Below are 25,466 nucleotides of genomic sequence, written 5' to 3'. Positions count from 1 at the left end.
ACACACACACACACACACACACACACACACGTATTCACGCCCACCAAACACTCCAAAGAGACTTGCAATCCGAGCGTTGAGGTCCTGTGATGATCGGCCGCCACAATGCCGCATATGCAGCCTGCGACTGAGACAGGGCAAAGGTGGACAGCACATCAACCTCTTTGCACCACATTTCTGCCTTCTTGTGGAGGTAATCCTGAATGAAGGCAGGAATGTCTAATGCCGCTCCGAGATACCGACGCCCTTCAGCAGTTACTTTGAACTACATGTATGTACCTGGATACCAGTATCAGCGAATATCGCGGTGGCTTCTTCCAGGCAGTCCGCCTTCACCACCAACACAGATTTTGCTGCTTTTAGATGATGCCCAAAGTCTGGGCCACGGGACATGAGCGAATTCCACTACGTGCGAAGACAGCGTAGCCTACCACCAGCAGAGGAATCGTCTGCGTACCATATCTGCTTGGCGCCGTCCGTGTCGGTTGCCTGGATGAGAGGGAGAATGCCGATGGTATGGAGAGGCATTGCCAGTGGATCTCCTTGTGTGGTGCCCTCGCTGGAGGACATGCTTGCACTGCCAACATGTAGGCAACTTGGGCCGCGGTAGGAGTTGATGGCCACCGTTGCCAGCGAAGTACACGGGTGATGAACGTTCCGGAGGCATACGCTGCGGTTCAGATTGTTAAAGGCGTTGGTCACATCTGCCATCAGAACACCATCAGTGTCAGGGGAGTTGAAAATGTTGGTCATTGAGTGGACTGCATCTTCGATGCCACACTCCTGACCTGCACATAGCTGCAAGCTTGCTGCTGCTCGTCCATTCCACTGTAAACAACGGGTCGTTCCAGCACTCCACCAACCAATCCGCAACTCCCACCACAGCTATCTTTGAGCTTGGATATTACAGCACTCGAGAGACAGCTACTCCACTGCGGGTGGTGGACCACGGCCGACGCAGCAGCGGCAATATCGAAATAAATTGTCCTGCAAGCTGCATCGCGATTCCGCGTTCCAATCATGCAACACTACCGTGACAGTGTGCAGAGTCGACCCTGGGCAGGAAGAAAACTTTGGAGAAAGTCAAAAAAGCGGAGCTCAGAAAGTGTAACCTGCTCCCAAGGAGCACAAACACGCACGCACACACACACATACACACTTGTACAGTACTGCTCAATGAAACCCAGTCGAGTCACTCAAGTACTCGCCGGGCGTTGCGCAGCCCTAGACCTGCGAACACTAGGCTGCGAACTGGCTCAAGGTGCAAACTTGACTCACGATTGGATTTTCATTGAGCAGCACTGTGCTTGTACTTGCCCACTTCCAAACTGGTCACGTGGGTCTCCCCGGGAGAGGGGAGAGCGATTCAAACGGAATCTTGGAAAGATGACTCGATTGGTTATTGAACCGCCTATTCAATGCCGGACACCTGAAATCCCCAAACTATGGGTGGACTTGGAAATGATCCCACTTGCGGGCCCACCACACCACAGCAAGCGGGCGAGGACTAGGTTCAGAAAAAGGATTGACGGCATCAAGGTGTCCATCCTTGGATCCAACTGTATTTACCCCTGCCCCCGAGTGAAGGGAATGCTAACTACTATTGTGGGTGGCTAAATTAGAGTGGATCTGATCTAGGCTGTTCTAGCACCAGTGACTACACAGGAAGTAGCTCATAGGTCAACAGGGTGTTTATACTTCGAATAGAAAGTGAGAAATTGAGATGCTGAGCTCAGTGTAATCAATTGGTCCAGAGGCACCTTGTAGCAAAAATTTACGTTAAAAATCTGGCTACAATTTATAGAACAGTTTCCTCTGAGACAAAAATGCGATAATACTCATAAAAAGGACACACTTCAGGCTCATTACAAACATCTTGAAAGTTTTTGTCTTCACAAGTATACTTTCAAGCCTTCTCATCAGGTGAAATACAGGCAAGGGAAAAGGAACAGGAACAGTGGATTAAATACAGTAAGAAGGTGGTAAAACAGCGCAAAAAGAAAGAAAGAAAGAAAGAAGATAGCTAAAGTAAACAGCGAAAATTGCAATAATGACACAAAGGTGCAAATGCGAGAAAACTCAATAAGCGCGACATGTAGTGCGACAACAAGAGACAACCACTGGACATACATGTAACTAACGAGGTTTTGACGACCTACCTAACAGCCTAAGTGTGAATTTGATTTGTTTCTGCTTGCAAAGGTTGGGTTTCCTTGTGTGGATGTATACAGCTTCCAAAACATTCAGCAATCTAGCACTGCGTACACGTGACACAATCGAAAAACAATCATCCGAATACACAGCACGACAATCAGGATGCTCAAACAAATGACTAGCAATGGACGACTCATACTTATCAGAACTAACATCAGAACAATCAGCATGTGCGGTGGACACATCCGATTTCACATGGCTAGTCGAGTGGACCCTAGCCGTTGCCTCTGTCTGTGCTTTAGTCGCTGCCATCGCCGCCGTTGCCGATCTTGTTATTCTTCTGGTTGATGCGGTTCCTGTCACTGCCACGCACGTAGGTGTCTTGTCCGGTTGTTTTTCTGGTGGTCTAGTTAATTGTGAGGTGACGTTCCTTGGTGTTGATGCCGCTGCGTTGGACCATCCTGTACCAGGATGATTCTTTGCTGGACGTCCCCTCCGTGGTCGAGTGGATCGTGCGTGTTGTGGAATAAGGTGTAGCGGTGCGTGTTGTCGGATGCGTGCGTCCAGATGTTGAAGAGTCCTACCTACATATCGGCTCTCACATTGCCGACACTCGAAGTGATAAATCAACTTGGATAATTGGCCTGTAGGTAGGACGTCCTTCCTCACCGTGAACGCACGCACCGTGGAGTAGATGAAGCGAATATGAACATTATGGTAATTGGACTTCGCTGTTTACTTTAGCTATCTTCTTTCTTTCTTTCTTTCTTTTTGCGCTGTTTTACCACCTTCTTACTGTATTTAATCCACTGTTCCTGTTCCTTTTCCCTTGCCTGTATTTCACCTGATGAGAAGGCTTGAAAGTATACTTGTGAAGACAAAAACTTTCAAGATGTTTGTAATGAGCCTGAAGTGTGTCCTTTTTATGAGTATTATCAAATTTATAGAACCGTTTCAAAAATGGTTGCTAACTATGAATTTAGATACACTCGTGTTTGTATCTAAACTCTTCAAGTACACTTTCCTGTCGTCGAGCCTGATGGCAACACACTCAAACGACTACTAGTATCTGGCAAAAAATGGGTCAACCAGCCGATCTAGCTGGCATATACACACACACATACACACACACGCATGCACACACACAGAGCATGCACGGTGGAAAGCATACATACACACATAAATCTGTGCACGCACTGAACCGTGGGAAACTTGCGGTTGGATTTCGCTTGCCAAGGCTGTCCTTAAGGTGGCTCATACTTAAGTTACTCCTACTCTGATTGAAGTGGCTTTAGCAACTTTTAGTGGAATGTAGCGTTTGGAGCACCATGCATGCATGTACAATCAGTCAATCACTGTATCTTTTACAATATCTCCTCATGCTACTTGGGCTGAAAGAAAGTAGGCTACAATTATGTGTTTAACCATAGGTAAAATGTTGCCTACTTCCAGTAGATTACTGGCTACTGACTTCTGACTTTGCTGTGCTGCTTGCTTTTTTCTTTCTTTCTTTTTTGTGGGCTGCTTGCTGCTACTAATATCTGTGTTGTTGTTGCTGCTGCTGTTGCTGCTGCTGTTGCTGTTGCTGTTGTTGTTGCTACAGACCAGCTGTCTTGAGCCATCCTAAGTGCACCACAGCCGTACGCCAAACAGCGTTTAGTCAAGATGGCAGGTATGTACATGTGCTCACTCCGCACGTATGTCTGTTTGTCTCTTTTTGTCTGTCCGTTTGTTTGTCTGTCCGTTTGTTTGTCCGTTTGTCTGTCTCTCTGTATGTCTGGCTTTCTCTGTTTCTGTTTGTCTGCCATCTGTCTCTCTATCATCTCGGACAACAGTAGTAGGTAGGCAAACTGTCATCTATCAGTCTGTCTAACTGTTTGCCTTCGTAGAGACATCAGATCAGCGATGGCCTTAAATCCAATGTCTCCTTCCCCTGCCGCTGCAAAGTTGTGTTTGTATATTACCGGGGTAATAATTTTCACTCTGCTTCATGTGCATTTGCCGATCTGTCGTGTCTGCATGTCTCCAAGCCATTAATTTTGTCATTTTGTGTCTATGTACATGTATGTGTGTGTGTGTGTGCGCGTGTGTGTGCGTGCGTGTGTGTGCGTGTGTGTGTGTGTGTGTGTGTGTGTGCACACGTGTATGCGTGTGCATGTGCGTGCGTGTGTGTATGCAGTGTTCTGGTTTGTGTCTGCGACGACGGCAGCGTATGGCGTTGGGACAGAAAGAAACTTTGAAGACAAGGCAGTAGGCATGCACTTCGCCAGGCCTTCATCGAGCCTAGTCAGTGCATGTGTTTAACATGTCAAGGACAGTTTACTGCTGCATCTGATTCGCCTGCTGCGAGGCATGCTTAGTCAGGTGTCATCCACGATTTCAACAGTTCAACTGCGCACTCCGTACAGTGCTGCCTGATGGCACTACCCGGGAGGAAGAGTTTTGTCTTGAGCGAATCCTCAACCGCCCACGTGTCTATGGCTGCAAGACGGCGTGCTTACGGATAGAGGTTTGACAAGCTCAGCAACAAACGTCTTCAAACTGAACTCGAGAGGTTTTCTCCGTGTCCAGTTATCCCTGGCCATGACCTTAGGTATGCTTGGAACGAGTTTCCAAGTTTCTATATTCGTATTCTAGTTTGGCGTGCGTGCCATCAGTTCCCACTGAGGATGCTGGTTGCGTGCCTAAAAGCCTTTGAGACAATCGGATGGATCTTGCATCCCCCGCATGCACACATACTTCAAAAGTGTGTATGCCTATTGTTTGCACTATATGTACATAGTGTTGCAGGTGTGCCCTCACCTCGCCCTGTACTGCCTAACTTTGTCGAAGACTGGTTACGTTTGAGCTGTGTCACAACCTCCCTATTCTGCTTGTATATTGTTTGCTTCATCCTGGCTGGCCTTGTAAATGTCTTATTTCACGCTGGATTTTATCTGTTTTTGCAGTGGGTTTGTCTGTTTTCAAACTGGGTTTTGCCCATTTCAAACTGGCTTTTGCCTGTTTCAAACAAGGTTTTGCCTTCACACTGGATTTTGTCTATTGTTTTACTAGCTGGTGCTACATTTGTTGTTTTACAGATTTCGTTTGTGTCTACGCTGGGTTTTATTTTTTATCTACGCTAGGTTGTTCGTTTGTTCCAGATTTTGTTTGTTAGCTATCCGTTTAGATTAAGCTGGTGTTTGTTTGTTTACAGGTCGACATTGCCAACATAGTATACTAGTAGTTATTTCTGTTGTTACTCCAAGATTCCATAGTACATTATGCGAACGTCTGTGTGCTGTGCGTGCTGTGGATTTTGCTGCTACTGCTTTCTCTCTCCTTTCTTTTTCTTTCCTGTATATTTTTTTGAATTCTTCTTCAAGAAGCATCTTTTCTGCTGGCTGTGCCGGCGTTGTTGCATTTGCTCTGCTCGGAGCTGAACGTGTTGTCGTGTCGGTGTGCTGTGTGTTCTGAAACCATTGTGTTCTGCACACAGCAGCAGCTAGAAGGTCCGTGCGCAGTATCCGACAGCTGAGTCGGCCGACAGGCATACATGCAGCACTGTCTAGATAATCTGTTTTGGTACAGCTCACCGAGTAATACTAGTACTAGTAATAGCAAGAGTACATAACCCCACCATGGCCCAGAGTGTGCAACGCCTGATCCAGCTCTGCATAGGGTCTTGGTCGAGCGGAATCGGATCTTTGCTTCATAATACCATACACATCTGAGGGGAACCCGGGGAGTCGCGGGTACTCTAGGATCAAAACTGGGGGGCTATGTACTCTTAGTACAGTACAACTCCCCAGATCCGGGCAGGTTGGGACCGAGCACTGCCCGTAAACTGGGAATTGCCCGTAACTCACAACTTACAGTCATATTTACTGCACACCCTCTGTGTACTTACTGCACACCCTCTGTGTACTTACTGCACACCCTCTGTGTACTTACTGCACACCCTCTGTGTACTTACTGCACACCCTCTGTGTACTTACTGCACACCCTCTGTGTACTTACTGCACACCCTCTGTGTACTTACTGCACACCCTCTGTGTACTTACTGCACACCCTCTGTGTACTTACTGCACACCCTCTGTGTACTTACTGCACACCCTCTGTGTACTTACTGCACACCCTCTGTGTACTTACTGCACACCCTCTGTGTACTTACTGCACACCCTCTGTGTACTTACTGCACACCCTCTGTGTACTTACTGCACACCCTCTGTGTACTTACTGCACACCCTCTGTGTACTTACTGCACACCCTCTGTGTACTTACTGCACACCCTCTGTGTACTTACTGCACACCCTCTGTGTACTTACTGCACACCCTCTGTGTACTTACTGCACACCCTCTGTGTACTTACTGCACACCCTCTGTGTACTTACTGCACACCCTCTGTGTACTTACTGCACACCCTCTGTGTACTTACTGCACACCCTCTGTGTACTTACTGCACACCCTCTGTGTACTTACTGCACACCCTCTGTGTACTTACTGCACACCCTCTGTGTACTTACTGCACACCCTCTGTGTACTTACTGCACACCCTCTGTGTACTTACTGCACACCCTCTGTGTACTTACTGCACACCCTCTGTGTACTTACTGCACACCCTCTGTGTACTTACTGCACACCCTCTGTGTACTTACTGCACACCCTCTGTGTACTTACTGCACACCCTCTGTGTACTTACTGCACACCCTCTGTGTACTTACTGCACACCCTCTGTGTACTTACTGCACACCCTCTGTGTACTTACTGCACACCCTCTGTGTACTTACTGCACACCCTCTGTGTACTTACTGCACACCCTCTGTGTACTTACTGCACACCCTCTGTGTACTTACTGCACACCCTCTGTGTACTTACTGCACACCCTCTGTGTACTTACTGCACACCCTCTGTGTACTTACTGCACACCCTCTGTGTACTTACTGCACACCCTCTGTGTACTTACTGCACACCCTCTGTGTACTTACTGCACACCCTCTGTGTACTTACTGCACACCCTCTGTGTACTTACTGCACACCCTCTGTGTACTTACTGCACACCCTCTGTGTACTTACTGCACACCCTCTGTGTACTTACTGCACACCCTCTGTGTACTTACTGCACACCCTCTGTGTACTTACTGCACACCCTCTGTGTACTTACTGCACACCCTCTGTGTACTTACTGCACACCCTCTGTGTACTTACTGCACACCCTCTGTGTACTTACTGCACACCCTCTGTGTACTTACTGCACACCCTCTGTGTACTTACTGCACACCCTCTGTGTACTTACTGCACACCCTCTGTGTACTTACTGCACACCCTCTGTGTACTTACTGCACACCCTCTGTGTACTTACTGCACACCCTCTGTGTACTTACTGCACACCCTCTGTGTACTTACTGCACACCCTCTGTGTACTTACTGCACACCCTCTGTGTACTTACTGCACACCCTCTGTGTACTTACTGCACACCCTCTGTGTACTTACTGCACACCCTCTGTGTACTTACTGCACACCCTCTGTGTACTTACTGCACACCCTCTGTGTACTTACTGCACACCCTCTGTGTACTTACTGCACACCCTCTGTGTACTTACTGCACACCCTCTGTGTACTTACTGCACACCCTCTGTGTACTTACTGCACACCCTCTGTGTACTTACTGCACACCCTCTGTGTACTTACTGCACACCCTCTGTGTACTTACTGCACACCCTCTGTGTACTTACTGCACACCCTCTGTGTACTTACTGCACACCCTCTGTGTACTTACTGCACACCCTCTGTGTACTTACTGCACACCCTCTGTGTACTTACTGCACACCCTCTGTGTACTTACTGCACACCCTCTGTGTACTTACTGCACACCCTCTGTGTACTTACTGCATGCAAGAGGTACACTCTGTGTACTTACTGCATGCAAGAGGTACACTCTGTGTACTTACTGCATGCAAGAGGTACACTCTGTGTACTTACTGCATGCAAGAGGTACACTCTGTGTACTTACTGCATGCAAATTATTACTAGTACAGCTTTGTGGGCCCTGGCTAGCGCCAGCCAAACGTTACTTACGACGTTACGTAACATCTTTTGCATAGCTACGGGAATAAAGATTTTATGCCAAGCAATATGACTGTTTTGGGGCTGTTTTTTTTCCGTTGAAAAGCCAGTTTTGTCACTCTAGATGGGCCAGAGAGGCGCCCGGTACATGGATGTGCCCGGGTTAGGGACGTGACGCCCGGACGTCCGAATCTGGTGAATTTTTTCTGTATGCGAAGACATGCAACCTGATACAGTCAGACCTCGTTTATCCGGTAGAAAATTGTTGGTTACGGATTTACAGCATAAGTATGCCATGCACATCATTATACAGTATGTGTGTTCGATTATCCGGTTCCCTCGCCTATCCGGATATTTTTTTCTGGAAAACGGATGTGTGCGGTTATGCGAGGTCTGACTGTAGTAAGGATCTTCACAGTACAAAGTCAACTATGCGTGCACTCCAACAGTACATACAGTAACCCCCTGCCCCGGGGGGGGGGGGTATGTACTCTTGGTGCACACTCATACCTCAGTTATCCGGACCCAAAGTTACAGGCACTTCGGTCTACCGGGCACCCTTTGGGCGAGTTTCAGTGGTAACATTACGACTCTTTAAAAAAAGAGTCTTTTGTCACTTTTTGTGGAAATAGTGACGCCATATGCCATCTATGGCCTTTCCCCATCAAACTGTATGTGATTCGGAGTTGCGGACATGTCAAAGATACGGGCAGTGGCCGGTCCCGAACAAACGAGGCATGAGTGTATTCATACCCACGACAATGCGAGATGATAAAATACACGTATTTACCTCCGGAGCCCACTTGTATGACTGCATGGTCAAGTTGCAAAATTTAATGCAATCGGCAGCAAAGAAACTGATGTGCTTTGTGTGCATCATGATTTTGTATCGTATTGTACCGCTCTTGTCAATCACGCGGCTGTATGACAACCAGGGTTGATTGATACTTGAAAAGAAGTACAGTGTCTCAATCCAGGGTTCGCACAGGAAAACCACCACCAAATTCAATAACTTTTCCAAAACTTTTTACAAACTTTTCCATGACCAAACCACAAGCCCAAGAACGCGCACAAGCTGAAACGGTTCACACTGTCCGAATAACAGGCGAAAATAATTCCGGACGACACACATGTACGCCCACTTAGACCCTATATTAATATATAAACCGTGCAAGACAGATACCGCAGATAAAACACAAGCCAAAGAATGCGCACAAGCTAAAAACACACTGTCCGAACAGGCGAAAAAATGCGGACGACACAAGTGCATAATGATACTCACTAAACCGTGCAGGACAGCTACACCAGATAATGACCATAACAGAAGATGATCTGAACAGAACACTTAGTTTGAATAAAAACGGAAACAAAACACCGCAGCTGCCAGCAATTAAAGAGGAAAATAAATCACAATCTAAAGTCGGTGGATGCCTCAGACAGTGGGAGAAGAGAATTAGAATTAAGAAAACAAAACAGTAAACCATGAACACAACAGTGTGGTAGTAACGTCTCCCATTTCTCTGGACCTGCATGGATAGATGACATCATGCGTTGCACTCGAGGCTGACTGAACACGCCACACAGCATAGACCAAACTAAGAAACAAGATGTAACACGAGTTCTCAATTCACGGCAGACGTATTGCACTGTTTTAGCAGAATAGTTGTGGAAAAGGTCAAAAGCGTCGTTCCGAATTTATGAAGGTCAAAATATTGATAATAATATTCACTGATTCATAATACTGGCATAAGCGCATGCCATACTCTTACTTGGGAATAAGTTCATAAAGCATTGGGGATCGCTCTGCCCCGCAATCATGCTCAAGTAAAACTACACAAAAAGCCTAAAGGGGACCTAATGACTTGATAAATACAGTGTCCAGTAAAAAGAATAGTCAATGAAATGCCAGTCTTCAAGCAGTGTAGGATAAGAAGTGTTTACCTGCACACGTACTTGAAGTACTATGCACTATGCACTATGTACTTGAAGTACTATGCACTATGCACTATGTACTATGTACTATGTACTTGAAGTACTATGCACTATCGTCACTAGATTCTTCTAAAATACTTCAAGGAAGTATTGCTAGTAGGCACTCAACACAGGGTATGCTATGACAAGAACAAGACAAACAAGAACAAGACAAACAAGAACAAGACAAACAAGAACAAGACAAACAAGAAAAGGACAAACAAGAACAAGACAAACAAGAAAAGGATAAACAAGAACAAGACAAACAAGAAAAGGATAAACAAGCAACATGCTATGACAGGTGAGGTGAATGACCTGTATCTATGTTCTAAGTACGCATTGCCAATGGCCATGTTCCCATGTAACACACCATCCTCTCGCGCAGCATCTCCTGTTGGCGCTATCAGCACTGTACCAGTGTTAATAGGTGTGCAATTCTGAACACACCATTCCACACCTGGCAGGGAGTAATAACATAATGGTATTTACTACTCCCTACTACCTTAAATTGTAGCGTATGGCTGGCTGAACAGTGTACTTGAAGTAGCAGTAAAGGTAGCAGTGGATTACATTGCTAGAAGAGATAGACTGTTCCGGCCATTCTTGCGCGGAGGGAGCTGTGCGCGGCAGCGATAACTGGCGTCGCTTTCTTACTCGCAGTGGGCAGCAAGTGCGCGCTGCTGCCAAAGCGCGAGTTTCCCTCCGTCACGTCCATCTGCATGGCGGCAACCTTGGCAGGACACGGCGCTTCCAGCGTCACTCCTCCTCCGCAGTTGCTGGTCACGAACGGCCACTTCATCTTTTCAAACGCGCTGCCGCCTTCAAACGCGTACGCCGTGCCCTGTTCGCCGCCGTACAGGTGTTCGGTGAAGTCGTTGATACGCAGCGGCTGCGTCACGATCAGCTCATCCAGACCGTCACCGGTCACATCACCAAAGGAGACCGTGGCGCCAAACCGGCCAAACGCCCGATCACCCTCCAGCACTGCGAATGGCGCCGTGCTGAACTTATCGGTGACGTTGACCAGGAATACACGGCCAGCCTGCTGGAGAGTCGTGGGTATACCAAGAACATGGGCAGTGATATTAGCCGTAGGACACGCAATGGCCATGACATCAACTCCCGGGAAGAAGCGGCCAAAGGCCGTGTCGCTGCCACACCTATCAAACACATCCCAGCCAATGATATCGTACGCCGCCTTGAGATCTTGTAGCGATTCACTAGAGTACACCACCAGGTGTCCAGAGCTCTGTTTATCGTCTGCTGACTGCTTGCTACAGTCGGGTACACGCATGCATTGGTTTGCATTCGGTGCGCCGACAGCTAGCAACGATCGGTAGCTGTTGGAGGTTGCCGTGACGATGGAGTGACCAAACCAGCCGTTCCAAATAGGCCCGTTCAGCCAGCTATCCGCCACCAGACCACTAGCGTTAGGGTTGGCACGCGACAAGTAGATCTGCACCTTGCCAGATTCGCGCAGAGTGTCAGTAGCCGACAGGAACGGCGAGGACACAAGCAGATCAGCTTTACCGTCACCATTCATGTCGCCAGCGGCCAGCGCCCAGCCAAAGTTCTCGTGGAAAGAGCTGCCGGCCATAGAGATACTTGGAGTGTCGGGGAAGGCGCCGTGGCCTGCGTTGAGAAAGATGTGCACAGCGCCGCGATACTGAGTACCCTCGGTCTGCGTACTCGGCGCACCAATCACAATGTCAGTAAGGCCGTCCAGGTTAAAGTCCAGCGAAGCAATGGCTGATCCAAAACGGGCAAACTTGACAGTGCCGTGCAGTGTGAGCTTGGCTACACTGTCGATATCGGCCGTGACGCTGGGCAGCCCCGTGTCCGTTCCAAACACTATGTACACTCGTCCAGCTAACGGTAGGTGTGGAGAGCTGAAGCCTGGAGCACCGATGGCAAGGTCCATGTACGTGTCATTGTTGAAGTCGCCATGGCTGAACGCCGCGCCAAGACGAGCGTACGGAGTCACCGAATAGTAGGCAGCAGTTGGTGACGACGGCTTCGCAGCGTTTGGTTCATGCTGAGCCGGATTCGCCTGCTGACTCATCTCCTGTCTCTTTGCCGCCTGCTGACGGGTCTCCTCCATGTGCTTCAAGTAGGCAGCCGAGGGTTTTATGACTATGCCACGGCCAACACGCTCAACGTCGGCAAACGCTTCATCGGCAATGTTCTTGAAAGTGGGTGGAACTGAGCGCACGTCTTTCTCGCTGCCTTCTTGAGACACAGGAGGCGGTATGCCCGTGCAACTCACACTCACTGGGTTCTTAGAGTGGGCACATGCCTTGGTACCGTTCTCCAGCATGGTCACTGCGTCATGCCACAGCATTGTGGTCCAGGCGGCATTGTCGTCTACACCACCAATGAAATACTCGTTCAGCTCGTCCACCAGGAACGGAGACTTCTTGGCGTACTCCGGGAACAGCTCTCTCAGCGCTCCCTTCTCGCCGAGCCGGGCTAGAAAGAGCAGGTGTGTGCAGGTCTCGATCACAGTGCTGCTGACATTGAACGGCGTCCGCGCATCGTAGTAGCGCTTGTAAATCTCGGAGAGATCTTCCGACGGTACATACCATTGTGTGTTCTCAACATACGTCTTGTTCCACTCATACGCACCCACTACATCACCACCCACATCACCCACAGGGTGTGCCTTGTTGAAGTCGCCATGGTAATTCGTGTTGGCCATTTCCTGCAGGAACCCGTCCTGTACACCGAGGTTGTGCCACAGAACATCAGCTATCTGATGAGACGTGAATCCCAACAGGAAGACGACAAGCTTCTCAGCTGTTTCGTTCCATGGCTGTGGGTACTTCTCTCTGATGTAATCAATGGTGGTCACCATGAAGGGAGTCCAATGGGAGTCCTCGGACACACTCTGGTACTCGCCAACATAACATATACCCGGGTAAAAGGCGTCAGGATAAGGATTACCAGCTTGGAAAGCATCCTGATGCTTTGCAATCAACTCCTTGTAGCTGACTTTACTGTCGGGTTTGTCATCGTAGAAGAACGAAGCGCGATGTCCAATTTCGATGTGTGTCAGTACACCGCATGCAGATGACAAATCAGAGAACGTGCTGAGGGCCAACACGGCAAGCAACCACACTGCTGCTGAACATGCTGGCACAAACATCCTGTTCGATAGCTGCACTGTCTTCACTTCAGAGTCAGAAGCGAACTACAGTACGGACAGGAGCAAATGTGCTCTGGAATCTTCAAAGCTTCAATAAAATCAAGTACGAGCAGTTTTTCAACATGAACAGGCCAGGCCATGGACGCGTGTAGCTCTACGGTAGATACGGTGTATGTAGATCTACGAGTTGGTGCATTTGTATATCTACGATCGTCTTGCTTGTTTTTAATTTTCACGAAACGAGCATGTGTTCAGTTTTGTGTATCAAACAAAACAGCAGAATGTTTTTCAGGGAGACACTTGGCCGTAGTCCATTTTTTGTGTTATCGGACGCCAGAGACTTGTGCACAGTGCGGAGGAAGACGACTTGAGGACTTTGGATATTTTGAACCCTTTGAATATTGGTTTAGTTCTCGTCCTTGCCAGGGACTCCCTGGTCCTTACTATACAGAATGTTTGCCAGCCGTGCAGCTAGGAGTGCGGTAGTCTGCTACAAAGCAGGGCAATTGTTCAGGCATATACTACCCTGTTCTGGCGTCGTAGGCATCAGGAGGCTTTGTTCATCTCGCATCAACCAGTCGTGTCAGGTGCCCCAGAAAAATGTGAATTCATTTTCAAATCGGACACATACGTGTGGCGAATTGAGAGCTGAGCATGTAGGCCAAGAAGTAACGCTGTGTGGCTGGATCACGTTTAAAAGGTAATGCTTCAACTTGTGCTATTCGCAATTTCTCCAAGCAGCAAAAGTCAGTGTGAACATTTACATGTAAATCTGTACTACAATCATGTCCTTTACCACCAGCACAGTGTGTCAGTGTTCCAGAATAATTATTACCGTAGAACAAAATCCTTGCAAATTCTAATTGCATTTAGGAATTGATGAATCAAACTGCACCAAATGATGTGAAGACTCCCCAATGCAGCACCAATGCATAGAAGAGAAATGTTGGTATGGTTAAACGCACACCTGGCGAAATGTTGGTAAACCATTCATCATCCTACTACGTCAAGCGCCATCTGAAGGCGTCCAGGACTACCTGATGAGTCCTGGAGGGACGAAACGTTGGTCGCAATCCGAGCCAAGCCGTCACTGTGTTATCGCCTATGACTGAGCCAGGCGCTAACTGATGTACCAGCCAGCTATGTGAATACATCACCAGCCAGGCGTCTGCTAATTGCAGGCGCCATACGCAAACAGATGATGGTGGTGAGAGAAGAAGCGCTCTTTACCAGAATTGTGCAGCTCAGAGAGCAGTGTGTGGGCAGGCGTGTTTTAACCACCATGCCGCTTCTAGTCTGCACCTAAAACCAAGCAAGTCACTGCATGAACACTGAAACCATGCACCGTGATATTGCATGTAAGATCCACCCTGGCGCACACGGATCATGTACTCTACTGGTGGAATCCTGACAACTCGAACCCCAAATTTCTGGTAAGAACTGACATGATATCACCTAGAGTAGTACGGTCAAGGTACACTTCATGGCACACTGGTTGCTAAGCAACTACATTTGACTACTGTAATTATTTCACAAATTTTTGGTGTGCTTTCGGTGTGTCTGTTTCATACCTAAAACCTCATTACACCGAACAAACACCAACACACATAATCAAATAGGGAACTGCTTCTGTGTACCTACGATTTCTGTTCACCTAACCTGGCCTTTTGCCCTCGTACCGACAATATTGAGCACGTAAAATTTCTGAAAGTGGAGTAGTACTGAGTCTACTGACCCTCCGGTTCCTGTGTCAAGCAGCTTAGTATGGACAGCACAACAAGCAAACGATCATCATACCACTATGAGCAGCCTGCAGCGCGCCAATATCACATTTTCACACACGCAGTGCTTATACCGCACCTATTCCAGCCTGCTTGAGAGGTCCGGTGAAACCTGCTCAAGGGGTTCGCTTTTCTCCCCATGCGCAACGCTTCACACACCTGCACATTCACTCATAAGTTATGAATAACTGTCAAGTATGTACTCGAATAGAGAGCCAAGGATTAATTTATTAAAAAGAATGTGTGTATCTTTTGGCTTTGGACCATGTTACCCCAGCCAGCATTGTGTTGGCAGATGACACGAGAATTTTGAGCTTTCAGTCTAATAATGTGCACGTGTGCGTTTGAGCTTTTAGTCTAATAATGTGCGCATGTGCGCGTGTGCGTGCATGTGATTCTACTCGTCTAGGAAATATGGCGACCCACTGTTTATTGTCCTGCGCGACATATACGGCATGGTTCAGATAGCAGTACCAGCGGTGAGTCATATCATAATGTCATCACATTGTGATCTTGTGCAGTCTTTACAATGCCGCGACATCGTTGTGCAGTCTTTACAATGCCGCGACATCGTTGTGCAGTCTTTACAATGCCGCGGCATCGTTGTGCAGTCTTTACAATGCCGCGACATCGTTGTGCAGTCTTTACAATGCCGCGACATCGTTGTGCAGTCTTTACAATGCCGCGACATCGTTGTGCAGTCTTTACAATGCCGTGACATGCGAACACAGGCCTGCCTGATTAGAAGCTATCTGCTTCAGGCTGCAGGTGCGTGCAAGTGCGGCGAGTGCATGGACAGAGTGCCCAGTACTAGGCATTGTTCATACATATATACCGGGGAGCCGTAAAATATTTATGGCGCCCCGATGTCCATGCAGTGGCACTTGAACACGTCCCAGCGTACCCGTCTCTGACCCGGTTGCAAGAGTTGCGCCAGGTACACGTGTACCCGGTTGGTTTGAAATCCTAGAGCAGACACTGTAGTGGTGTCTGGTGCAGACCGGGTCCTAACCGCTTTATTTCGTACGTACTCGTATATGTGTTTGTGTGTGTGCGCCCGCGCGCGGGGGACAGTACGAACCACGCAACGGGTCAGCACGAAATACACAAGGCTGATCACGTGAGCAACCAGGAGTTGTAGGTGGCGTAGCAGCAGCAGCACAGCTGGGCACCGGCGGGTTGTCACACACACCACGTGACTAATCACCAGCCTGTGGGCTTCGTGTGTCACATGTTTATCAGTTACCGTAAAGTACCGTTAATCCGCCCCCTCTCTAATTCCCGCCCCCCTGTCGATTTTCTACCTGTGAAGCGACTTCGGCGTATACAACGAAATACGATGTTGAACCGACGCATGCACTGCTGTACACAATACGTGCCAATCCAGGAATGAAAATGTGCACAATCCAGCACATCGAGTCTGATCCTCCACAGTGTTGTCCATCGTACTGCACTTCACAGCCTTGATCTAATTCAAGCCCCCTGCCGAAAACCCAGCTGGGAAGCGACATGGCGTGGGGGACGGATCAACGGTACTTTACAGTACAGTCAGACTTCGCTTATCCGGTCCTCTTGTATCCGGATCCCTCGCCATCCGGAAGAATATCGTTGGTTACCGATTTACAGCGTATGTCGTACACACATCCAGTATGTGTGTTCGACTATCCGGTTCCTTCGCCTATCCCGGGATATTTTTGTGGAGAACGGATGTGTGTGGTTATGCGAGGTATGACTGTACTAGTACATACTTTAAAAATAATAGATTTAACGAATACGATGACCTGGGCAAAGAACAAGGATAGCGAGGGCCCTGAGCTGGCAACTCTCTCGTCCGATGCGCGCATCAAAATGACTATGCTTTTTCAACTCGTGATTATCGAATATGCATGCGCATAATTTATGCGTTTTGTTCTATAAAAAAAACACGAAAACGCGATTATCCAGTAAGAAAAATAATTTGAAAAGCGCCCATAAATACTCGTACTCTACTAGTACTAGTACTCTGCAGTGCAATAGTCACTATTGCATACATTTTCAAGGTATCTTCCAGGTTGGGTATGAAGAAACATTGTTTCTCTGAGTCTGAGTCCTTCGTTTGGTGTCCATTGCAAGCGGAGGCGGCTGCTGCTTGGTGTGCTCGCCAGAGCTGGCCTCATGGCGGCGCTGGCTTTGCCACTGTGCCGTTGCCACCATCGATCTCTGTTCAGACTGCGCGCCGTGAATGGACAACCCGCGCACCAACTTCGTGCCAGGTCGTCATGGCTAGGAATGACAAAGAAATCAGCACCATCTATCCCAGCAGCTCTTGTCTTGGCCGAAGACGCTCAGGAGAAGAACCAGACGCCCGCTCGTGTTGACGATCCGTTCGCCTGGATGCTCCGCGACGAGAATATCTCCACTGTTTGCGAATACATTGACAAAGAAAAGAAGTTCGCCAGTACGAAACGCATCGACGTGCTAGCAAGGGAGTTTGTTTACAATCGACATCTGGAGAGTCCTTTCTTCGATGGAAAGCCTGTGTACGTGGATTACCAGCATCCGATACTCTGGGAACTCGGCGAGTACTACTACTTTTTCCAGGAGCGCGGGCAGTTGTTTGAGCGTGCCATAATCAGAGATCACGTAACAGGACTGATCCAGCACACGCGATTCCCGCTGTTTCACATCGACGACCTTGCCGAGTTTCTTGAGTTGCCTGTGCTGAGCGAGCTGCGAATAAAGCAGAGCTTGCTGTTCTCACCGTGTGGGAAGTTTGCACTGGTCAGCGGACGGTTCTCACACGGTCTCTCCGGTGTAGCGGCAGTGCTGTCACTAGCCGATGGTCTGCGTCGCGCAGAGCGTGTCATCTCCGTCGTGACTGGTGTTGTGGATGCAGTGTGGTGCGGATCCTCTCATCTCCTGTGCACAGTGCCGGGGCGCTACGGTAGATGCAAGGGCGAAGTGCGCTGCGTTGATCTGTGGAGCGTACCGGATGATCGGAGCAAGTTCCAGCCGCTTCACGATGCCCTAACTGCCAGACTGGTGTATCGCGAGCCTAACCCGCGCTACAGCGTTCGCCTGAAAGCTTGCCGTTCGGGTCGGTACGTGTCCGTGCACAGCCAGTCGCAGCGCAGTACTGAAGTACACGTCGTTGACTGCACACTGGCAGAGCCCACGGCGAGTGCGTGTGTGTGGCCCCGCGGCGCTGGCCTAGAGTGCCGACACGTCGACCACTACCAGGGCACGTTCTACGCACTGGCCAATACGGAGGCAAGCGGAGAAGATAAGATTCTTTGTTTGTCTGAGAACGATGCGCTTGTGAGAAAGGGCAGCAGTGCGATGGGCAATAGTACACATTCTACTGGTGCTAGTAGTGCCTCAGCTAATACTACTAATAGCAGTGGTATTGCCGAAGACCGCACTGGCACTACTGTAGCTCACAGCAAGTGGTCAGTGTTTGTTGACTCGTCGGAGGCGGAGGAGTGCTTCATCAAGGACATGGACTTCCACAGTGATTACTGCGTGTTGACTATGCGTGCACGCAACGCCCAGCCGTACCTGCACATCGTACCGCTCGGTCATGACTTGCCCGGCTGTCTGGATCATCCAATGGAGCAACGCATCTACCCGGAGTTTGCCTGTACCAGTATGCAGCTGGCGTGCAACCCTTCAGCGCAGAGTGTACGCATCGGCTATGTACAGTCTGGACCCAGCATGCCCACGGTGTTAAGTTATCTCATTCCGTCAACCGGCCAGAAGCTGTGCCGCACTTCCGTGTACGCGTACGAGATCTACCACGAGCAGCCGGTGAAGAAGATGTCCGTCGTCCGCCGTCTCTCAGCCGTGTCTCCTGACGATGGCGCAGATATTCCCATCACGCTGGTGCACGTCGATGGCTGTATGTTCTATCGCCTCCTGGTGATTGTCTATGGTGATCAGGACGAGCCCATTGACATGAACTACTGTCCCCAGTGGTTTCGTTTGCTCATGGAAGGCTGGACGCTCGCATTCTGTCACGTGCGTGGCTCCCGCGACCTGGGCCGTCGCTGGCATCTTGCCGGCGCCGGTGCTGACAAGGGGCAGGCGTTCAGCGACCTGAAAGCCTGCGTAGATCATTTGCACATGGCCGAGTTCTCGAGGCCGGAACACACGGCTCTGTACGGCTTTAGCGCCGGTGCCACTCTGGTGGCTGGCCTGGCGCAACGCGAACCAGAACTGTTCAGAGCGGCCATCCTGCACTCTCCCTTTGTAGACGTGCTGCAGACATACTTGGAGAATGACCAGTCACAGTTTGGCCCTGAGCGCAAGCTGCAGGACTGCGATGACGGACCAGTGGACGAGGACGCTGTGCGGAAAATCGCCCAGTACTGTCCATACAGCAATCTCTCTGAGCAATCCTACCCAGACATGCTGATCACAACAAGTAGACATAACCCGGTGGTGTCTGTCGTCGGCATAGCACGCTTTGTTGCCAAGCTGCGCTCACTGCAGGAGCCGTGGCTGTTTGACAAGGATAAACAGCAGCACAGTGCACTCTGGTTCAATGTCGCCGAGTCTGATCAGCATAAATCACAGCAGACCGACACGACGCATGTCATGGCCGACAAGTCACAGCTAGCTGCAGAGATGATCTTCTTGGACAGAGCTGTATAGCTGCTAGCAGTGGTTACTTTACGCTTTGTGCCTGTCACTAGTTCAGTCATGTTCTGCACTGGCTGGATGGGCCCAGCACTGATGCTGGTATCACTGGTGCTGGCATGAGTGTGCATGTCCTGGCAGTGGTAATGGTCACCCTGCATCATCTTACATCATTGTGCAGCTTAGCAAGCAAACTCTATTGACAGCACTCGCGATGTGGTTGCCAGTGCGGCACTACGAGTAGCTGACAGTACATTATTATCCGTATTGACCCAGCTTATTTATTGACCTAGGCTAGCTATTGGCCCAGCTCAGCTATTGGCCCAGCTCAGCTATTGACTTAGCTCAGCTATGGACTCAGTCTGTTGGCTCAGTCTGTTGACTCAATCTATTGACTCAGCTCAGGCAATGACTCAGCTCAGGCAATGACTCAGCTTGGCTGTTGTCATAACTGAATCCTCCCTGAGTAGTGTTACTCGTGACCTCACAATCATATTGTTGAGTTCATTTAGCTTGATCTTGATCTTCCACAGCAATGCTCTCTGGACTATGAGTATGAGATAATAGCTGGGGATTCTATTTTCAGACCTAAACCTTAGTCTACTGGCAATGCCAGCAACAGGGTGTTACTACGTCAAAGTATTCTGTTAACATCATTCACCAGTTCTGCTTGCGATGTTGACAGTTTGCCAGTGCAGTGCATTGCAGTGTAGCCTCCTTCACCTACCTCTGTCGGTTCTCTCAGTGTTTATTTATTCTCCCCGTCATCTGCGGCCGGTGCGAGTGCCAGTCCCTATCTCTCCACTGCTGGTGCTCCGGCTCTGGCACTGCCGCAGCGGTGTTATTGTATTCTCTAGTGAGCTGTGTTTGTGTGTGTGTGTGTGTGTGTGTGTGTGTGTGTGTGCGTGCGTGCGCGTGTGTGCGTGTGAGTGGAGCAGTGCTGTTGGTGATGCTGGCATCGCTGACAGAGTGTGCGATCACACGCCGACTAATTTTTCCTGTATTACAGGGTTAACGGGCCGCGTGGCACATTGACATGTTCAAGAAATTCAATTGCAATGAACGACTACATGTACATGTTTATGTAGTTGGCTGTTGACGTCGGGGCACTGGTGTGTTTAGTCATGTGCAAAATACACATGCCATGGCTGGCTATCGCCCCCCCCCCCCCCCCCCTCCATATTGGCCTCTATTCCTTGGCCACGGGAAGGTGAAATAAATAAATCTGTCCAACACCTTCACAATCAAGGTGTTGATGGTGTAATTGCAACTAAATTAGTCTCCAAATTTTCGTCCTTGGGGCTCCATCAGGGAGTATTACGAAATGTAGTCTCCAAATGTTTCGCCCTTGGCCTTGGGGCTTCATCAAGGAGTATTGCGTTTTGTAATACTCCCTGATGAAGCCCCAGGGGCGAAAATTTGGAGACTAATTTAATTGTAATTGCACCATCAACACCTTGGTTGTGAAGGTGCTGGAGAGAGGATTGATTGGGTGCAGTGGAGCCTCCGAGTATTGAACAAAATACACATGCCGTGACAAGTGCCCAAACTTTGAAATTACCATATTAGGCCAAACTAAAGAAGGTGTGTGGTTCGACTAACATGGACATTTTTTTACGGGCGGGCGGGCGGATTTTTTTTTTAAAATATATTTTTTAGTACATGTAAATACACTGTACTGCCTTTAGACACCCAGTACATCGGCATTATTACGCAGTGTTATGCCATACATGTTGTATAAAGGGATCACTGGCTAATACTTTGAAACATTGTGTAGCTCTGGAACGAGAAGAGAATAACTTCAAGCGGTGACTCTGACTGTCCAAATCATCAAGCAAATGAAGAACGATGCGAGTTGAAAGTAAGTTCGGGAACTACTTCGAAGTACAAATTGTACAATGTACCGGTACATGTATTGCTAGTTTGGTGTCGGCGTGCACGAATACATGGGCTTTTTCCATCGACGCTTCCTGTGCTTGCACACATGGAGCAGCAACTAACTTACCGGTACAGGTGAAATATCGTTCCCAATACACGAGGAAAGTGCAATCTCGTCTGTCCTTCATCCCAAAACAGAAGGCCGTCCTTAATCTGGAACGAGGCAATCACTCTCAACCGGACGGTCACTTCAAAATAAGTCTCGCCAGTCTGCCGGTGGTCGTATCGAATAGACTCTACTACTACCAGCACAAGGCAGCAGTCGTACCACTCACTGCACTGCACTGCAGTACAACTACAAGTCAAGTCCAAAAGGAGCCGCCGCGCCTGCGTCCGCAGACTCACGCTGCACAGCACGTAGACGTGGACGTGTTCAGTCCACGTACGTCAGTCACACGCCAGCCCGCCGAAAAAAAGTTACGGTCGGGGTGAAAAATGTACGGTCGGTCGGGTGAGTCGAACCACACACCTTCTTTAGTTTGGCCTTATTATTATTATTATTTATTATAGGCTTTTCCGCGTTGGCATCGCCAAGCAAGCTTGGCTAGCCTTCGCAAGCTTGGCTAGCCTTCGCATAAGCTGCTCCATAATGATGAGACGAAACAATGAATACGAGCACAAGCTACAGTCCCAACGGAACAAAGAATGTCGATTGTCACTGGACGATGACGAGACCAGTAGGCGATTTGACAAAGCGGTCTAACTACAATTCGAAGCAGCAAAGCAGCACACCACCCAACTTGGGTGGGTCAAAAATATCAAAGATAAGTTAAGAAGGGGGAAGCTTTGCGAGAACGAATTGTACAAGCCGAAATCTAATCTCCTACAGTACTCCTCATGCATGACATTGTGATGGACTAGTTGACTACAAAACAAGTTGTTTCTGACTGTATATAGTATCTAGTTACAGTGGTGGAGAGTTACTCTTAACTCGTTTCCATATGTCCTTTTCCTTTCTACTTTTATTATTGGCTCAATACCCGAGTTTCAAATTGCACACCTGATGAGCCGTCACGAACCATACGGCGAAACGTACGTCGTGTGAAACAACTTGTTTTGTAGTCAACTAGTCCATCACAATGTCATGCATGAGGAGTACTGTAGGAGTTTAGATTTCGGCTTGTACAATTCGTTCTCGCAAAGCTTCCCCCTTCTTAACTTATCTTTGATATTTTTGACCCACCCAAGTTGGGTGGTGTGCTGCTTTGCTGCTTCGAATTGTAGTTAGACCGCTTTGTCAAATCGCCTACTGGTCTCGTCATCGTCCAGTGACAATCGACATTCTTTGTTCCGTTGGGACTGTAGCTTGTGCTCGTTTTCGTTGCGCTTGCCTTCCCCTCTTTGGTCTTTCCATAACCTTGAACCTTCCAAGTTGGAAACAATGAATGCATGTATATACGATCTAGGACAGAACCAAGGTTGCGGATATTTTTGAAGAAAGCTACAAGTTATGTTGAGGAACACAAAGTTGCAAACTCTACGAAAGTAAACTGCAAGAAATGTTTTGGGGTTGATCTCATGATTATTGTAGTCACAGGTTGTGTTAGTACTAAGTAGTCACAGGTTGTGTTAGTACTAAGTAGTCACAGGTTGTGTTAGTACTAAGTAGTCACAGGTTGTGTTAGTACTAAGTAGTCACAGGTTGTGTTAGTACTAAGTAGTCACAGGTTGTGTTAGTACTAAGTAGTCACAGGTTGTGTTAGTACTAAGTAGTCACAGGTTGTGTTAGTACTAAGTAGTCACAGGTTGTGTTAGTACTAAGTAGTCACAGGTTGTGTTAGTACTAAGTAGTCACAGGTTGTGTTAGTACTAAGTAGTCACAGGTTGTGTTAGTACTAAGTAGTCACAGGTTGTGTTAGTACTAAGTAGTCACAGGTTGTGTTAGTACTAAGTAGTCACAGGTTGTGTTAGTACTAAGTAGTCACAGGTTGTGTTAGTACTAAGTAGTCACAGGTTGTGTTAGTACTAAGTAGTCACAGGTTGTGTTAGTACTAAGTAGTCACAGGTTGTGTTAGTACTAAGTAGTCACAGGTTGTGTTAGTACTAAGTAGTCACAGGTTGTGTTAGTACTAAGTAGTCACAGGTTGTGTTAGTAGCATTAAAGGTTGTGTTTTCACAGGTATATTCACTATATTGTTTACATTCCTATTCTTTTACAGGATAATATTTTCACAAAATATGTTAGTCAATGAGTTATGTTATGGTACACCGTACAGCCATGTAGCTGCCACAGGTGGAAGCAGTATTAGGCTTTGATGTATGCTTTTATCACATTGCTGCATAGGTCTTTCCAGTCTTGTCGTGACTGGGAGATGGCATGGAGGTTCTCAAGTTCCTCGCGTTTCTTGAGCGACCCCCCGATACGCTGCAGGTCCTGGTGCAGACTCAGTGGCAGAGTGGTACGTGGCCGGCCCCGCCAGGTGGCAGCGGAACTTGGGTTTTCGAAGTATGCTGCCATCATAACGCGTGCTGGTACATCGTCGTTTAGTCTCAGGACATGGCCAAAGAGCCGCCACCTCGCTCTCACAATGGTTTCCCCAAGGGGCTGGGAGTTGTTGCGTTTATACAGCTCGCTATTTTTGATGACTTGAGGGTACTTGATCCCGACGACTGTTCTCAATTGACGTCTGTGGAATGCTTCCAATCGCTTGATGACATTGCTTGGGACTCCCCATGTTGAGCAATTGTACAGGAGTATTGGTGTGATAAATGCATTGTATAGCTTGACACGTCTGTTCTCTCTCACCTGCGAGCCTCTCACCCACAGTGCCCAAAGCCGTTGAAACGCACCTGTGGCCAGCTGCATACGCCGAGATACATCTTCCCTGTCACCCAGTAGCGATCCCAGCTTCCGGGTCAGCCTCCATTCTTCTGCAATGCAGTCGCTGAACCTCTCGATATGGGTGAATTCTGTCTTGGCGGAGTTAACTGTCAAATCCCATTGCTTTAAGGTGTCCCCAATAACAGGGAGGCATGATTGGAGGTCAGTTCCCCTAGATGACAGAAAGTCAACATCATCAGCATATGATGTGTCAGTTGGGAGGTGCAGGTCGATGTCGAGTTGTGGCCGGATCGGTAAGATATTTCGCACGTCCCGCAGGGCTGCTTCTAGATACACGATGAACAGCACGGGAGATAATGAGTCCCCCTGTGGGGTGCCTCTGTCGGTTTTGAACTTAATGCCATCCGTTCCCGGCAATCGAACCTGCAAGGTGGTGTGCTGCGGAAGATATGAAATCAGTGTAACGTCATCGTTGTCAAGGAACGGCGCAAGAACATCGATCAGTTTCGGACGCGAGATGGTATCGAATGCTTTCGACATGTCGATACCGATAATGTCATACTTCTGTTGTAGGCGTTGGCATCGGGCTATAGCCCAACGGTAGGACCATATTACGTCCAAGGTGCTTATGTTAGGCCTGAAACCGCTCTGGGTGAGAGATAAGTATTTATGTATTTTTCTGCTTACGCGGGACAATGCCACAAGTGACAACACCTTGCGCAACACCGTCAACAGTACTATTGGTCGCAGGTTTGATGGGGGCCCCCTGGCCTTGCCAGGTTTTTGTAGCGGGATAAGAGTCCCGTCGCCAATACAGAGTGGCTCATTGTTGGAAATAGCGGCATTGTATATCCGAGCTAGAGCATGGTGAAGAGGGGCAGGCCCGTACTTGATAAGTTCGCCTGCCATGTTGTCTGGCCCGGTCGCACGGCCGTTGTTAAAGGGGAAGTTAAGGCAAAAATTAAAATTTCACCAGTTGTAGTCTTCGGGCTGCTGAGTCGAATGGTCGTGGTCCGAGGAAGCTGAGACGCT

The 25,466-nt window shown here is 48.6% G+C and overlaps 4 protein-coding genes across 4 annotated transcripts in view; 3 read left to right on the top strand and 1 right to left on the bottom strand.

Moving 5' to 3' along the window:
- LOC135810197 (polycomb protein EED-like) overlaps positions 1-5,556 on the top strand; it is a 27,314-nt gene extending 21,758 nt beyond the window's left edge. Inside the window, exons 15-16 of the mRNA XM_065323670.1 lie at positions 3,758-3,826; positions 4,334-5,556. Coding sequence (XP_065179742.1) covers positions 3,758-3,826; positions 4,334-4,394 — 130 coding nt within the window. The 3' untranslated portion in view covers positions 4,395-5,556. The remainder of the gene's footprint in view (positions 1-3,757; positions 3,827-4,333) is intronic.
- A 3,720-nt stretch (positions 5,557-9,276) lies between these two features.
- Positions 9,277-13,480, bottom strand: LOC135810193 (phosphatidylinositol-glycan-specific phospholipase D-like). Its single transcript, XM_065323666.1, has one exon. The coding sequence runs from the start codon at positions 13,314-13,316 to the stop codon at positions 10,746-10,748; it is 2,571 nt and encodes an 856-aa protein (XP_065179738.1). The 5' UTR covers positions 13,317-13,480; the 3' UTR covers positions 9,277-10,745.
- A 72-nt stretch (positions 13,481-13,552) lies between these two features.
- The window catches only part of LOC135810195 (aspartate--tRNA ligase, mitochondrial-like), a 43,239-nt gene continuing 31,325 nt past the window's right edge, over positions 13,553-25,466 (top strand). The window contains exons 1-2 of the mRNA XM_065323668.1: positions 13,553-14,016; positions 15,507-15,576. Of these exons, the coding sequence (XP_065179740.1) occupies positions 13,769-14,016; positions 15,507-15,576 (318 nt within the window). The 5' untranslated portion in view covers positions 13,553-13,768. The remainder of the gene's footprint in view (positions 14,017-15,506; positions 15,577-25,466) is intronic.
- On the top strand, positions 17,115-20,789 carry LOC135810194 (prolyl endopeptidase-like). The gene has a single exon (XM_065323667.1). It carries the CDS (start codon positions 17,252-17,254, stop codon positions 19,727-19,729), a length of 2,478 nt encoding a protein of 825 aa, XP_065179739.1. The 5' UTR covers positions 17,115-17,251; the 3' UTR covers positions 19,730-20,789.

This window comes from Sycon ciliatum, chromosome 2, assembly GCF_964019385.1.
Source record: "Sycon ciliatum chromosome 2, ocSycCili1.1, whole genome shotgun sequence".
Classification (NCBI taxonomy): Eukaryota; Metazoa; Porifera; class Calcarea; order Leucosolenida; family Sycettidae; genus Sycon; species Sycon ciliatum.
This window is presented reverse-complemented; position numbering and strand designations above follow the sequence as displayed.

Coding starts and splice junctions, on each gene's coding strand:
- LOC135810193 (XM_065323666.1), bottom strand. CDS start 13,316: ATGTTTGTGCCAGCATGTTCAGCAGCAGTGTGGTTGCTTGCCGTGTTG.
- LOC135810194 (XM_065323667.1), top strand. CDS start 17,252: ATGGCGGCGCTGGCTTTGCCACTGTGCCGTTGCCACCATCGATCTCTG.